The sequence below is a fragment of the Octopus bimaculoides genome, unplaced genomic scaffold (genome assembly GCF_046866305.1).
Source record: "Octopus bimaculoides isolate indiv1 unplaced genomic scaffold, ASM4686630v1 contig108, whole genome shotgun sequence".
Lineage (NCBI taxonomy): Eukaryota > Metazoa > Mollusca > Cephalopoda > Octopoda > Octopodidae > Octopus > Octopus bimaculoides.
Genome location: NW_028315358.1, coordinates 103,981 through 121,649, shown reverse-complemented (window position 1 = coordinate 121,649; position 17,669 = coordinate 103,981). Strand labels below are relative to the sequence as shown.

Genomic DNA, 17,669 nt, shown 5'->3' with positions numbered 1-17,669 from the left:
AAAAGGAGTCAGTAATAAAGTAAATTCGTTAAAAAGTAAAATTTTAAATTTGATCTAAATGAGGAAAAAAGCAGAGGAATTTGTTTAAAATAGAATAATGAGGAGGATAGTAATTAAGTAGGTTCATCAATGAAGTGTTAATAAAGAATAAAGATTGAAACAGGAAAAAGTTATAATTTGTTTCTAAAATAGAAAACTGAATTTTGTTGAAGCTGGACTAAAAAAGAAATAAAATTGTTAAAAATGAAAGTAAGAATGGAAAACCATGCATTGTCACAGAAGCAGCTTCCTGAGTGAATGTTTGCTTCTAATTTGAAACAAAGAAATTCCATCTTTAATTCTTAAGACAAATTATGCATTCAGCTACAAACTTTTCAATAATAACACAAATAAACCTAGCTTTTGTATTCAATTAATATTTTCCATACAAGAAGACACCAAAGTTTTCTTCTTCTTCTTCTTCTCAATGTTTGTTTTCTAACATTAAAACGGATGTTAATTCCTCTTCTCTGTATTGTAATCAAGAGAAGAAATTATCAAAAGAAGAATCTCTTCTCGTACTTTAACTGACAATCTTAACTAAACTGAGATTTAAAGAGTAAATTTATTTCAATAAACTCAGAAATTTTCCATCCCAAGATAAACATTTCCATTGTTCAAGTAGTTTTTGTAAAAATCCTTCAAAAAGAATTATCTAAAAGCCTTCAATGAACCTTGAGAGGAAGCCTGAAGGAAACAGCATTAAGCAAACTGATCAGATGTAGTGCCCCTGCATTCACTGGCAATGCCCCAGCATGGCCAAAGCCTTAGAGCTGAAACATATAAAAGAATACAGAGACTGGCAAAAATAATAAGAAGAAATCTCAGATTCACAGTTCCTGATAAATGTTTCAACAACAAAGTGAAACAAACAGTCTTTTTCAGTTCTTATCATGGTTTGAACCAGTGAACTTTGTATGTTTGCTGTGGAAACAGCACTGAACATGAGGGGTTGGGGTTGCAGCATATCTTAGTCATATTGCCAGATTATGAAGACCAATGATAAGGACACAGAAGTAACTCAAATAAGCAACCAGGACATTGTAGGTGTGTTCCATTTCCAAGACAGACAACATCCTCGAATCAGCCAACTTTCTGGGCTTACCATTCTAATATCTTGTGTCTGAAACATGAAGGAAACGGTCGAAAAGAAGCATTCTTCATCGTCTTTGAGGAAGACCAAAGTGGTCAGTTGAAGCAATACAATTTTCAGGAATCAGATGGAAGCTATTCTTAATGTCTAAACAACAATGTATCTCCCAGTTATGTTTCAGCGTTAATTCTTGAATCAAGTTCTTAACTATGTTCTTACAGGATTATTGGCTGATTTCAGTTGGTTTTTACTCCCCAAATGTCAATATGGAGACAATGTGGAAGAATTCACTCAGAAAGCTGCAGCTTTTGACAAATATTATGCAAATAACAAATAAAGAATTAGAGAAATTAGTTACCAGTTCCATTCTCATCTCCTGTTAATAAATAAATAATCATTATTTGTACACAATCTTAAATAATATAACTATTCTAAATCATATCAAATGATTAACTTTTCGTTTGTCTACCTTAACGATTATATTTAGCAAACTGTTCTTTTAGAAAATACTTCATGCTTTAATGTTCCTGTACATCATTCTACCACATTTACATAAGTTCTCTAAGAATCAAACTCTTTGGCAGCATTATTGAAGAGTATCACTCTAAATCAGACCAGATAATGTATAAAAATGTTATGTTCCATGGGGCTTCCTCCTCTTCACCACCAAACAAAACAATTTTACGCACTGCATTCAGCTTTAAACGACACATTTCAGACATAAGTATCTGACCAGATAATCCTTTTGGAGATTTATACAAAATATCGAATTAGTATCACAGAGCCATTCCGGTTTATCCCTGTTGTCGTTGCTAGCAGGATTTTATGCCTGTTTTACCATTGTTGGCATCATAACTTGGACAAGTCTCTCACAACCACCTCTTTCTGCTCACCAAAAACCTTGATCATCTGACATATTCAGCAACAAGAAAACTATTAATCTTTGTGTTGTATGTTATGTTTATTGGAATGGTTTTTGTGGACAGATACTCATCTTATCACCATGGACTGAGGGCTTTATATATTATTACGTCCAAACACTAAAAGGGTTGTCTGCAACACAACTAGGCAATTGGTTCTATTCGAAGGCTGTGTTTTGTTTTTTAAGAGGAACCATTCTCCTAAGCAGGTTGCTTGCACTGTTTTCTGTTTGTTTTTTATTTTATGATATAAAATAAACCTGATCAGAGCCAAATTGGATAAATTCTAGGCTCTTTGCTAATTAGCCATGGGTATTTTTGTAGCACCATCCAAATGTGGTCGATGCCAGTGCCCTTCGACTGGCTCCCGTGCCAGTGGCACATAAAAGCACCATCCAAACATGGTCGGTGCCAAGGCTGCCTGACTGGCTCCTGTGCCAGTGGCACGTAAAAAGCACCCACAACACTCTCAGAGTGGCTGGTGTTAGGAAAGGCATCCAGCTGTAGAAACTTTTCCAGATCAGATTGGAGTTTGGTGCAGCTTCCTGGCTTGCCAGTCCCCAGTCAAACCATCCAACCCATGCCAGTATGGAAAACAGATGTTAAATGATGATGATGATGATGATGATGATGATGACAATAATTTGACAGAATAATCTGGATGCTGAATGATTAAGCACATCATCACCATCATTTAACATCCATTGTCCATGCTGGCATGGGTAAGACGGTTTGACCAGAGGTGGCATGTTGGAAGGACTGTACCAGACTCGAGTCTGATTTGGCATGGTTTCCTACAGCTCCAAGAGTGTAATGGCTGCATTTGCATGCTACCAGCACAGGTACCAATTTGCATGACATCTGTATCTGCCACGACTGCCATTTTGCTCGGCTTGATGGGTCTTCTTCTCAAGCACGGTATAATGCCAAAGGTCTTGGTCATTGCCTCCGTGAGGCCCAACCCTTGAAAGGAACTCAGCTACTTTGCCTCTGTGAGGCTTATGCTAATTAGAATCTCCAAAATTAAATTTGATATATTTTTTTTTTAAATTGATCCAATTAATTTTAACGTATTTTGGTAATTAATTTCTATTTCTAAAAGTAAATAAAACCAAAGAAATTCTGACCCCAAAAGTCTATGATTAAAGATTTTCTCTCTGTAACCAGACTTTATTCAGGTACAATGTACCTAGGAGTACATTATCCAATGCATCCTTCCCTGCTATTTAATGTTAATATCTTTTAATTAATTAATTTTACTAAAGACAGATCAGAAGTGAAAGCAATTATTTAATGTGTTAGTACAGTGATAGAGTGCAATCATTTATATAGTCATTAGTGCAATTATTAGTATAGTTATAAGTGAAGTCATTAATTACATTCCATGATCAAATATATTTCTAATATTGGAGTTTGATGAAGTTATTGGATATTTCTTTCATAAGAAAATAAATAAAATAAAACTGAAAGTGTTTCATCCAAAAGAAACCCAAACCATCAGTATTCTGGAAGATGATGATGATGATGATGGTGGTAGTGTTAATAATGATGATGATAATGGTAGTGGTGATGATGATGATGATGATGATGATGGGAAGTATCCCTCTGTCCATTATTTTCTTTAAACTACAAAATTTATTCAGAATATGTTCCTCTGAAGCCTGGACCCTTTTCATATCAACACCACTACCACCCCACCCTCAAGATTAACACCCCACCACCCCACCCCTTGGTTCTATGACATAAATTTACTGCTTTGAAGTGATCTAAATTGAAACACTCCATCAGAATCTCATGCTAATTTATTTTTCAAAGCACCATGTTAATAACGCCAAAACTATTTTACAAAATTCTTCATTATTTTCAAAACCGGGAAACAAAACATTTCTGTAATACGGAAGAAGGAGAGAAAATGTCAATAAACACAACAAGAACATCTCTAAGCGTTACCTCGTTGTTGTTCAAGAGTCAATTTTTTGGTTTTATTGACCGTGGCATAAATTGGTTCTGCAGTTCCTTCTTTGGCAGTGTTCAAGTTTTCAGAAGACTGCAAAGAAAGTTTTATTATCAAAAATCCTTGCATAATTAATTATCAAACTAATTATGTTACTGATGAGAGACTTTAAATGTAGCTTGTAAATGTGAGGCCCAAAACACAGACCATGTACACCTCTTTCACTTGAACTCTCTCCTCTTATACTCAGAAAGCTTCTCTGTTTGTAGAAATATTCTTACTCAGGTGCTGTCCGCTAGTGTCCACTGGTTTCTTAGGTTGTTTTAGTCTTCATTTTGTTGTCAGAGATGGTGCCGGTCAAAGGAAATCTAGTTCTGGTCTAAGGTAATAACAGAGAGGAAGAAGGGTAATCGTTAAGTGCTAAACTACCTCCCCATAGAAAACGGGTTCAAATCCTGATAAACACAACATACAGTCAATTTAGCTTCTCTTTGACAATTTTTTCTTATCATGAACTAAAGACATGTGATGGCATAGATCAGTGGTTGTGGACCCCAGGTGGTCTGTAAAGCTAGTACTGGGGGGGGGGGGGGGGTCTGTGAACTAAATTCAAAATTTCACACACACACACACATATATATATATATATATATATATATATATATATGTGCATATATAAAAATTAATATTTCTAAATCTCTCTAAAGGAGACTACGGCAGAGGTACTGGATATTAATAGTTATCGCCAAGCTAACATGGCAGTCCAGGAAAGGCCTCCAGACACTGGCGCTCAATGCAATACTGTGGTATGTTGGATCCTCTCAAACCATCCAACCCATGCCAGCAAGGAAAACAGATGTTAAATGATGATGATGATGCTGTGCTTCTACTTCTAAGTTAAGTCTTGTATGTTTTGGGGGTTCCTGTTCCCTAGGAGATGAAACATTTTCTGGGTGTGGGTGGTGTATAGAAGAAGCAGCAATATAGGGGTTCTTTCTCTGTGCCAAAGAAGTCCCTATAAAGTACATGTTGCAATCGCTGGTAGTAGAAAATTGAGGGGGTTGAATGTGGGAGATGTGAAGAGATGGGGTTGGAGTGGAATGTATGAAGCCTGAGTGTGTAATGATAAGCTGAATGGAAAGTCAGGGTGTAAATGGGGTGAGGGTCGACTTGGCTACAAAAGACATCAACTGATGACGGAAGGAGAGACAACTGTACGGGTTTAGGACATGGAAGGAAGTGGTCGAGTTTGGGGGCAGTATGTGTCATACTACAGACCCTTTCAATAAGTGATGTTAATATGGGAAAACTAGAACTGCGGTCAATAATCAAGTGAGAATCGGCCAATTCCACAGAACATGAATGAAGACTAAAACAACCTAAGAAACCAGTGGACACTAGCGGACAACTAGTGGACAGCACCTGAGTAAGAATATTTCTACAAACAGAGAAGCTTTCTGAGTATAAGAGGAGAGAGTTCAAGTGAAAGAGGAGACAGAAGGGAGTCATAACCTTCTCAAGACAGTCTGTGTTTTGGGCCTCACATTTACAAAATAAGTGTTTAAATATATTACACAAATAAGAAAAAGATTTGTTTTTAAAATCAACAAACCTATTGATAAGAAGCCTATAAACATTTCTGAAAAAAGAAAATATTTGATAAAATATATATCTAAAATGACTTACTGTATTTAAAATATCTGTTATTTGGTTGTTTTCCTTGGAAGGAACATTATTTCTTGTTTCAATGGATTCTTCATTGTCATTGAAAGTTTTTGCAGGAACAAATGTATTTCCTCTGTTTGAGATATCAATGGTTGAATATGGATTTTCCTGGTTATCTGCAAAATAAAAGAGAAAAGCTTTAGATTCTATAAACTGCAAAACCCAGGAGTGGGGTCTGCCAAACAACCTCAGAGGTCTGCAGGATATAGCTGTTGATGCTTTCAAAGAATGTTTTGAATGAATTTTTATCTGAGATGCCACATGAACCCACATTGCAAAAGGGCACACTCAGAAAAGCAGCTCTGTCAGAAACAATAGCAGAAAGAAAACCAATCACACTGAAGGTGGTGCTACAGCATGGCCTCAGCCTCTAGCTGAGGCCAGCAAAAGAAAGAAAAAGAATAAAATATTGGAGCCTGGTGCAGCCTTCTGACTTGCCAGCCCCCAGTCAAACCGTCCAACCCATACCAGCATGGAAAGCAGACATTAAATGACGATGATGATGGCCAGAGCTAGTAAGCCGGAGAGCTGCACCAGGCTCCAGCTGTCTGTTTTGGCTTGGTTTCTATGGCTGAGATGCCCTTCCTAATGCCAACTACTCTACATAGTGTGCCAGGTGCTTTGTACGGGTCACTGGCACAGGTGCCTTTTATGTGGCACCAGCACCAGCTGGGTTGGAAAAGACCTCTTGGTTGAAAGAGGTAAGGGAACCAAGAGGAGGGGCTGTGTGCCAAACGAGACATCAGAATATGATAGAGGGAGAGAGATAGTCATGTTGCTATGGAGGGGTTACTTGGCCACCCCAGTAGGACAAGGAAGGATAAGGGGGCTGGGGAGACAGTCAGATTGAGACAGAGAAATAGAGCTGGTGTGGGGATGTACTGGGGGGGGGGGTCTACCCACAGGGGACAGTGGTGGGGATATAAGTAGTGCAGAGGGGATGTGTCACGAGAGTTTGAGGGGGATATGTTTGGGGATGGGGAAGACATGACTGTGGCAAGTGATGGTGATGGGGGAAATTGGAGAGAATTGGAGGGGTGGGGAAGATATGTAAAGACAGAAGAGAGTTGAAGGGCCTGCAGTGGGTGAGGCGCATGAGGGAGAGTGGAAGGGGAAGAGATTGTTGGGAGTGTTGACAGTGGTCAGATGCGAGAGAGAGAGAGCAGAAGGGGATAGCCAAAAAGGACATGTATGTATGTGTGGAAGGCCATGACCTCACTTAGCTTGATGTGTCTTCTCCTCAAGCACAACGAACCACCACAAATTTTGGTCCCTTGTCATCTCCCCTATGAGGCTCAACAACTGCAGATCACATTTCACCACTTCATCCCAGGTCTACCACTTCCACACATTCCTACCACAAATGGAACAAAGTCATCAGCATAGAGGAGCTGCCAAGGGCAACCAGTCTTAAATTTCTCCATTATGGCCCTGAGTATTATGATGGACAAACGGGAGATGAGAACTGATCTTTGGTGTACTCCTGTACACTAAATTCATTACTGTACTTGTTGCTGACCTTCACTTTATTAAATATAACAAAAATGGTTGAAGTGTAGGCCCTTATGCAATGCATAGGCCCCATGGTAGGCAAGAGGTAGGTTAATAAGGCCAGTGGTAGGGGTGGAGTACTGGATATAAGCAAGTCCAATATGGTTCCCTGTTCTATGAATGGTTTGGTACAGTGACTAGATAAGAGAATGAGTGTCCAGTCCCCGCCACAGGCGCCATTTTAATGTTCCTTTACCATACTTGAAGATGTGGGCAGGTTTTTTTGTAGCTATGTCACCAATTCATCACATTCCTTTATCTGTAAGGCTCTTCATCCCATGTCTTTTTGGGGTCTCCCTCTTCCACAAGTTCCACTTGCTTTGAGTACCCAGCACTTCTTTATACAACTGATATCCGCCACAGCCATCACATACCTCTACCAACACAATCTTTTCTCTTACACGTTACATCTCTTCTTATATTTTTCTCTCAGCTCATTTGTACTCCCTCGTTCATGCACACTGACATTACACATCTAATGCAGCTTGCTTACTTTTATTTCAACACGTCACATGTCTTCTACATTCAGGGCCCACATCCCTTACGATGTAGTATTGTTGTTTGTATTTGAGTTTCATACAATTTGTCTTTTGCTCAGAGGGAGACAGACAGAGACTTTCGTTACTAACAGAGGGAGTAGCTCTTTGAAATTATTGCAGCCTGTTCTTAATGTAGCAACTACACTTTCAGAACATTCCCCTCTGCTGCTAAGACATTCACCCACATGACAGAGGTTATCAACTACTTTTATTTCTTTATTGCCCACAAGGTGCTAAACATAGAGGGTGCAAACAAGGACAAAGGGATTAAGTCAATTACATTGACCTCAGTGCATAACTGGTACTTATTTAATCAACACCGAAAGGATGAAAAGTAAAGTCAACCTCGGTGGAATTTGAACTCAGAATGTAAAGACAGACGAAATACCGCTAAGTGGTTCGCCCGGTGTGCTAACAATTCTGCCACCTCACCACCTTTTAGGCAGCTGTCAATGTATTTAAGAAAATCTATTTCCCATGAGCTCTTGGAGCTTATTTCCTGTCTATCTGCCACATGTAAAGTCTCTTTTCTTTTAACCTACATGGGATCCCATGACACTACATGCACTCATAGTTTATACTGGCCACACCTTATGGAATTCCTAGCTGCTCCTTTTCTGTATATCAACCATGGTTACTTCTTTACTGGTAGTAGGGCCCACGCCTTTTTTCCCAACTTTTTACTAGGACCTTAAGTCTTTCTTAAATTTGCCTGAAGCCCCTTCACTTTAAGCTTTGTTTCCAGTTGTGGAATTTCTTCTCTAATTCCACTATATACACAACTATGGAGGCAAAGTGGCTGAGCTCTTTTCGAGTGTTGGGTCTCACAGAGGTAATGACCGAGACCCTTGGCATTACGCCATGCTTGAGAAGAAGAGCCATCGAATCAAGCAAAATCAGTCATGGCACGTAAAAGAACCCATTACACTCTTGGAGTGGTTAGCATTAGTATGAAGATGCCAAAGGGTTGACTCATTCTAGTCTGGAAACATGAATGAGAAATGGAAAGGATTCCAAGAAAGATTTTCTTGTCATAGACTTGTTGTTTCCTTCTCTCTTGTAAAATGCTTATTTCATAAGAAAGTCTCAATTATTAAGTTTTCTAGTTTATTGAAGATATTCAGAGTTTACTCTCAAGACAATTTCCAGGCTTATTCTGTGAAAGTGAAAGAAAATAAGATTTCCTGGAATCTTTATTATGCTTTCTTCCCTCAAACGAGATGAACTGAAATAGTGTTAAAACAGGTTTTCTTGGCTGAAATTCAGCAGAGAATACAATGCTACTTACCAAAATCTTCACTGTCTGATGATTTTGGAACAAACTTGGCCAGATTTACACGCATTTGCCCCTAAAAGACAAGAAAGGCACAGATTAAATAACAATACTTTTCAGTCTTTCCATTAAATTAAAGAGCAAATAAGTTAGAGATGTGGTTTCCGACCATTTTTTTTTGTCTGTTCCTGTTTTACTTAAGTGGAACCCCACAGCCATTCAATGTTTAAAAAAAAAATTACAATATATTTTTAGAATTAAATATTAGTAGGAATTGCGTAAGAAAATTAAGACTTTTAGTGTATTGGAGAAGTATAAACAATACATTGCACAAAAATTTTAGCAAGAAAATCTTATGTGGACCCTCAAGGGTCAAACAAACCCCAAATGAGAAGCAGTGAGTTAGAGGATCATCATTATTTAACATCTGTCTTCCATGCTGGCATGGGTGGAACGGTTTAACAGGAGCCAGCCAGGCAGAAGCCTGCACCAGACTTCTGTGACTGTTTTGGCTGGAGTTTTATAGCTGGATGCCCTTCCAAATGCCAACCACTCAACAGAACGGACTGGGTGCTTTTTACGTGGCACAAGCACAAGTGAGGTCAGTTTTGGCAAGATTTTTACAGCTGGATGCCCTTCCAAACACCAACCACTTTACAGTGTGGACTGGGTGCTTTTAAGTGGCACCTGCACTGACAGGGTCACCAAGTACCTTGCAAGACAAAAAAATAAAATTTGGAGAGAGGAAGGGACATTGGAGGTGATTTTATGTCAGATGATGATGAAAGGTTATAACGAGACAGAGAATTTGTTTTAAAAGTTCAAACGTGAAGACAAACAGTAATATAATTACAAAGGGCTTAAAAGATACAAATGTCAAATAAGTATTTGAAAGAAAGGGAAAAAATTGCAAGAGAGAGAAAGATTTGCACAGATAAAAACATGCAGAAATATTGTATGCTAAAAACATGTCTCCTACAAATAAATACACACTGTCTAGATGAACGAGTTTGAAAGGCAGTCGGCCATGAAATTCAGGTTGGTTTTCTCTGTTGCTGCATATGACCTGGAGCAGTGATTCTCAAACTGTGGTCCACAGTCCCCTAGCACAGTGCTTCTCAAACTATCTGATGTGGCATACTGGCAGTTTTTTCTTTTTCTTCTTTTCCCAATGTGCCAGGGACCGATAAGATTTCTTTGTAATATTAATTTATACCAGAAACAATAAATATATAATGAATGTTATCAAAGTTGACAATTTGTTTTTATCTTGTATAGGAGTGGCTGTGTGGTAAGTAGCTTGCTTCCCAACCACATGGTTCCGGGTTCAGTCCCACTGCGTAGCACCTTGGGCAAGTGTCTTCAACTATAGCCTCGGGCCGACCAAAGCCTTGTGAGTGGATTTGGTAGACGGAAACTGAATGAAGCCCGTCGTATATATGTATATACATGTGTGTGCATATGTTTGTGTGTTTGTGTTTGTCCCCTTAGCATTGCTTGACAACCGATGCTGGTGTGTTTATGTCCCCGTCACTTAGCGGTTCGGCAAAAGAGACCGATAGAATAAGTACTAGGCTTACAAAGAATAAGTCCCGGGGTCGATTTGCTCAACTAAAGGCGGTGCTCCAGCATGGCCGCAGTCAAATGACTGAAACAAGTAAAAGAGAGTAAAAGAGAGTAAATAATACAATACAGTTCTATATTTAAAAGATGAGGAATTATGTACATTATTTACATTATTTACATTTGACGGATATTTGTCCTCATCTTGTTTGTTGTTAACACAACATTTCGGCTGATATACCTTTCAGCCTTCATCAGGTGTCTTGAGGAAATTTCGAACCTGGGTTCACATTCCTAAGGTATTTTTCATTGTTATTATTATTATTATTATTATTCAGGTCACTGCCTGGAATTGAACCTGGAATTTTGGGGTTAGTAGCCTGCAGTCTTAACCACTATGCCAAGACATCTGATGAAGGCTGGAGGGTATATCAGCAGAAATGTTGTATTAACAACAAACAAGATGAGGACAAATATCTGTCAAATGTAAATAATGTAAATAATACAAAGTTACATGAGCTGATAAGTTGCTTCCTACAGTGTATAAAGCGAAACTACTGAAGTTATACTATTGTTTCTTTTCTGGAAAGTCACCATGTACTGGCAGCTGATGGCTTGCAGATCAGCGTTGGTCTGCGGACCACCACTTTGAGTAGCACTGCCCTATGGGACTGTGAAGTGATTTTAGGGGGACCACAAAAGGACACTGGAGTATCGTAAAAACAGGGTAGCTTGAGACAGTCAGGTTTTAAAATTTCAAGACTTTCAATCTTTTGCATGCTACCAAAGTCTTAATAAATAGGAAAGCAGACAAACCACAAATCCTTTCAGGTAGATGGCCCTGCTCGATCTGTAGAAAAGGCATAGGTAGAAACTCTATAAGATGTACCCAGTGTAAGCTATGGACACATAAGAGGTGCAGCAATATCAAAGGAAGGTTAACTAGGAAGATAGTTTTTGTATGTGGCAGATGCTCAGGAGCAATAAACACTGAAAATGTGCAGAGAACAGTTTCTGTCACATTCCAGGGAGAAAAACTAGAAGTAGTTGATAGCTTCCGTTACCTAGGCAACCAAGTCAGTAGCAGGGGTGGATGCTCTGAAAGTGTAGCTGCTAGAATAAGAATAGCCTGGGCAAAGTTCAGAGAGCTCCTACCTCTGCTGGTAACAAAGGGCCTCTCGCTCAGAGTAAAAGGTATGTGCTATTGGTATCTTTCATTTCTCATTTGTTTTCTAACTAATTTATCAACTGATTCTCCATAATTTCATGTGCTTTTATTGTATCCTAATAAGGTATTGCCTGGATTAAGATGTGGTTTTGGGGGTTGCAGGTCTATGGGCAGTGCGTTTAATAGTCTGAAAATTATGGTACACGAATGTATGTAATTTTTTTTCGTGTTGATTATCCTGCATTATGTTGGCATGCTGAATGAAATGCTTGGCAGTATTTTGCCCATCGCTGCATTCAAGCTCCGCCGAGGTTGACTTTGCCTTTCATCCTTTTGGGGCCGATAAACTAAACACCAGTGAAATTCTAGGGTCGTTGTAATCGACTAGTCCCCACCCCAAAAAACTTCAGGCCTTGTGCCCATAATAGAAAGGATTATCCTGCATTTTATAGGGGACTACAAATCATAGAATAAAAACTGTAAGGAGACTGGCACGTAAAACGTTTTGAAAAGTTTGAGAACCACTGACCTAAGGTGTGGCATTCAAGATTGTATGATTGCGGTTCCAATTCCTGGACTGGGCAGTGTATTGTGTTCTTAAACAAAACACTTCATTTCATGTACCCCCAGTCCACTCAGGTGTAAATGAGTAACAACCCTGCAACAGATTGGTTCCCCATTCAAGGGGAATGATGTGGGTCTCAGGTGTGTGTATGCTGCATATGTCACATGACAAAAAACTTTAGTGAAGCAAAAAGACATCATCATCATTTAATGTCCATTGTCCATGCTGGCATGGGTTGGACAGTTTGACCAGGGCTGGCATGCTGGAAGGCTCTACCAGACTCCAGTCTGATTCGGCATGGTTTCCTACAGCTAGATGCCTATGCTGGAGCCAACTTTTGTTGTTTATAGCCCCAGGAAGATATCTCTTGATGATAATTCTTGCTGACTCAGGGGCCATCTTGGGAATACAAAGGAAATGGTGTGCAAGTTTGAAACATCTCAGTTTCCACGAAACAGAACCTTCAAAGTGGAACTTACTTTGTTGTTCTTGTCGTCAGTTGTAAGACTGATATCCGTATCGTCTCCCCAACAGTCAGAACCGGTGTCTTTTGTTTGACTGCAATGGCTTGAAAGAGTTCCCGTTTCCTCAGCAGAATCATCTGGGAAAATGAAAAGATCCAAAATTAAACACTTCAATACAGTTCTATATTTAAGAGATGAGGAATTATTTACATTTACATTTGACAGATATTTGTCCTCATCTTGTTTGTTGTTAACACATTTCGTCAGGTGTCTTGGGAAAACTTCAAACCTGGGTTCTCATTCCTAATGTATTTTTCGATGTTATTATTATTATTCAGGTCACTGCTTGAAATTGAACTCGGAATCTTGGGGTTAGTAGCCCGCGCTCTTAATCACTATGCCATATGCCCGTAAGCAATTATGGAGTGAATTTTAGGGCTTATAAATCTAATATTTTCCTGTCCTTCCTTAATACCATTTCCTATATTCTGTTCATATCTGCACTCGGTCTGCTTAGGAGGTTGTTGTATCCTAGCATATGTGCTGCTTCTTTTTAGTTTTCGTACTTTCCAGTGGTGTTCTCTGTCTATTATTTTAACTTCATCCCACAGGGGGAGGTGGTCTCCATTTTTCCATACATGATCAGCTATACCCGATTTATCGATATCTCCTCGTGCCACAGCTTTGTGATGTTCCTCTACCCTTATTTTGAGCAGGTGGCATGTTTCGCCTTTGTATAACTTACCACAGCTGCATGGGATGAAGTACACACAGTCTTTGGTCATATTCTCTTTTATTGGTGGTTTTACTCGGAGATATTTTCAAAGTGTTGTATTACTCTTGAATACTGTCCTGATATCATATGGCAAGCCTGGAGAGCCACACCAGGTTCTAAAGTCTGTTTTGGCATGGTTTCCGCATCTGGATACCCTTCTTAATGCCAACCACTTTACAGATTGTGCCGTGGCACCGGCACAGGTGCTTTTTACATAGTACCCCTGTGTCAATCAGTCTGTCTGAGCTGAAGTTTTATTTTCTGGACAACAAACAGTAAAACACAACTACTTCTATCTTTATCTTATTCCAAGGTAAAATCTCTATTAATTAATATTAATTAATATCTCTATTAATTCAAACACCTGAGTCTGTCAGGACACCCACCCCTGACCCTCTATACCACTAATCTCTCAACCGGCACAAAGCCAACCCTACCCCATCATTATTACTCTCTCCTCCCAGCTGAGGGGTCTTTGTCTTGCAAGCTATTTGGTGACCCTGTTGTTGCTGGTGCCATGTAAAAGGCACTGGTGAGAGGGGGGGGATGTATAATTACAAATGAAACTTCTTTCTAAAACCCAGTAAGATGATAACTGGAAAAGTAATGAAATTTCCTCCTAACACCATGCCAGGCTCATAAGGGCTGGTTTTCCGGGTTCCATGGCATATATATTCCTCCACCTGGATGGGACGTTGGTCTGCTACAAGGTCACTCATTTTCGCCAGCTGAGCAGACTGGAGCAATGTGAAATGAAGTAATTTGCTCAAGAACACAATGCATTGCCCAGTTCGGGGACTGAAACTACAATCTTACAATCACCAGTCCGACACCCTAACCACTAAGCCACACACTCCCACAATTAAAAAAGCTGTAAATCAAATGTTACTCACCCATGTTTTCTGACTGTTTCGGGACGGGAACAGGTTGGTGGCCAGGACTCATGCTGACTCGTCTTTTTGCTAATCCACGGCTGGACTGTTTCAACCTGCTACTAGTGGCAGGACTCTCATCTAAATCAATTGTGTCTTCTGAAAATTGTAACTTCTGTGATTTTTGATAATTTTCAAGCAACTGAACACAAGAATTGTAGCCTTTTATAAGTGCATGATCACTGGCAGTCCAACCTAAAACAGAGAATGGCTTATATACAGATACATAAGTGAATATAAAGAGATCTAGGAGCAGCCATATACATCATCATCATCATTTAACGTTCGCTTTCCATGCTGGCATGGGTTGGATGGTTTGACTGAGGACTGGCAAGCCAGAAGGCTGCACCAGGCTCTAATCTGATTTGGCAAAGTTTCTACAGCTGGATGCCCTTCTTAACGCCAACCACTCCAAGAGTGTAGTGGGTGCTTTTTATGTGCCCTGGCACAGGAGCCAGTCAGGCGGCACTGGCACCGACCATGTTCAGATGGTGCTTTATATGTGTCACAGTCATGAATTCCAGTCAGACAGCACTGGCATTGACCACACTCAAATAGTGCTTTTTATGTGCCACCAGCACGGATGCCAGTCAGGCGGCACTGGCATCTGCTATGACTACAATTTTGCTTGACTCAACAGATCTCAAGCACAGCATATCTCCAAAGATCTGCCACTTGTCATTGCCTTTGTGAAGCCCAACGTTCAAAGGTTGTGCTTCACCAACCCATCTCATGTCTTCCTGGGTCTACCTCTCCCACAGGTTCCTTCCACAGATGTCCTCCTCATCCATAAGCAACACATCTCCATACCAGCAAAATCGTCTCTCTTACACACCACACCACACACATATCTATCTATCTATCTATCTATCTATCTATATATCTATATATCTATATATATATATATATATATATATATATCGGAATAAGCATTGTTTGCATATAATCACAATTCAGGTTAGTTGAAATACGTTTGTCACATATTTCAACTGCTAAAGGCAAATACACTGCAGTTACCGTGGAGAAAAAATCTCTTATGGTATTCAGTTCATTCAAAGATTAGCTCAAAATTAAGCTAATCTTTGTATCTCTATAAATTCATACTTAGCTTATATAAAACTATACTGGTATATTCACTACTTATGCAAAACTGCTTAGATTATAATTGTATTAATATATAATTAGCATGTTTGTTTACCTCAACGTGACGTGGAGGATTTTAGGTAGAGCATCACCTTACAGGCACGGTGCCCATAAAAGACCAATTAAATGCGAGTTGTGTTTGTTAGAAAAATTCCATATCTTATTCCAAGACAAGACCACTTTGAACCAAAGATGCGAACTATTAAATTCATGAAGACATGAGTCTAAATTTAAAATGCCGGCTAATAACATACCATATGGGTAGTATATTTTTGATAATTTTTGACTCCTTGAAACCAGTTTGCAATCTCATTATTGGATTTGTACCGCATTTTACTTCTCATTGCAAGAATATTGTATAGATCCCAACGCCTTTTTAAGAAAGCTTTCGACTGTTATATGCATAGTTTTTCTTGTTTTTATTTTACTTTATATTATTTTATTTTATTTGTATTTATTAAAAAATATTTTGTAAACAAATTTAACCGTTTTTATGGATGGTTTGATATATGGGATTCTATTATGTATGTATTTTTGCCCAATTTTTGCTATTATACACTCAGCAATTTCTTTAAAAAGTTGTCTGCATATATACGTTAAAACCCAAAAGTTTTTTATGTGGATGTCTGTATTGTAACAATGCATATGCATTTGTATGTGTGCGTTTATGCTTATGTATAGAGCCTATGTTTACACTTGTGCACATACATACATGGTTTTGAGTGTGTGCGTCCTTGCATATGCATGGGTAAGTGTGTATGCTTACATTTACACATACATACATATATTCGCGTGTGTACATCTAGGTTACATATGAGAATGTGTGCTCAGGTTTATACACATACATACTTCAATGTGTGCGTACGCACGTATACAATTATATTTGTGTGTATTCGCGTACATATCCCTATATATCTGTATACGTGATGCTAATATACATTTTTGTATACACATATATACGTAATCCAATTTTGTATACGTTTGTTATATTCGCTACACTTCCTTCTTTCCTTTTTCTCTCCTTCCTCACGAAAACCACACTTTCTCCCTTTCTACATTCGTAACGTCCTTTATCTATACGTTACTCTTCTCCACCCCTTACTCCCCCCCCCTCCAGAAGTTTAAGGTACACTTGCCTGTTCCAACGCTGAATAATTTTCGTATGCGAGCATAATCGCGTGCATATGTGTATGTGTATACATGCATATTCGTGCATGTATTTATGCCTTACAAATATATGCCTATATACATATATTGTCTGTTCGTATGCATCTGTGTATTTTGATGTATATATATATATATATATATATATATATATATATATATATATATATATGTTGTAGATAGTCTAGTATGCGTATATACTGTTGTAGAATTTTTATTTTTTATTTCAATTTTAATGTGTTAATTGAGCGATAATTCTATTATAATTATTTTACAATATGTATTTTGAACCCACTTTTCAATTTAAGGTTTTCTTTGATTTTTTAAAAATAAGATGAATCTATATTGAATTCATTTGTTTCGTTTATTTTGTTCAATGCATACCTAAGACCGTTATTTGAAACGATCAATGTGTTTTAATTTTATATTAGTTTTGATTGCATCGTCATTTCTCTCCCATTTTTAATAAAACTGTCTGATGAAGGGGAACGTGAAACTCCGAGTAACAGTCTTTTGTTATATTTCAGCTGCTTTTAAATAAAGTATATATATATATATATATATATATATATATATGTGTGTATGTATTTATATAAGTATATGTGTATGTGTGTGTGGGCGTGTGTGTGTCACAGAACAGGTAAAACACATGATGCCAGATCACTTTCAAATGCACTGATACACTAAATTAGCAGAAATGAGATAACCCCCAACACATCAATGTGTTTTGGAAGTCAGGGATGACTAAGGGAATGGCTGCAAAGCCAAAAAGGGAAGCTTTAATGCAGTTCGGGAACCAGT

At 38.5% G+C, this 17,669-nt stretch overlaps 1 protein-coding gene across 3 annotated transcripts in view; it reads right to left on the bottom strand.

Annotated features, from left to right (window-relative positions):
* The window catches only part of LOC149129212 (uncharacterized), a 32,784-nt gene continuing 15,115 nt past the window's right edge, over window positions 1-17,669 (bottom strand). For 2 of the 3 annotated variants that reach the window (XM_089346712.1, XM_089346710.1), the window contains 6 exons: window positions 14,523-14,756; window positions 12,870-12,991; window positions 9,110-9,170; window positions 5,693-5,847; window positions 4,003-4,099; window positions 1,395-1,508 (listed from right to left, as the gene is read on the bottom strand). In XM_089346712.1, the coding sequence (XP_089202838.1) occupies window positions 1,483-1,508; window positions 4,003-4,099; window positions 5,693-5,847; window positions 9,110-9,170; window positions 12,870-12,991; window positions 14,523-14,756 (695 nt within the window). In that variant the 3' untranslated portion in view covers window positions 1,395-1,482. Of the gene's footprint in view, window positions 1,509-4,002; window positions 4,100-5,692; window positions 5,848-9,109; window positions 9,171-12,869; window positions 12,992-14,522; window positions 14,757-17,669 lie in introns of all 3 variants that reach the window. The other variant, XM_089346709.1, reaches the window with a different exon arrangement.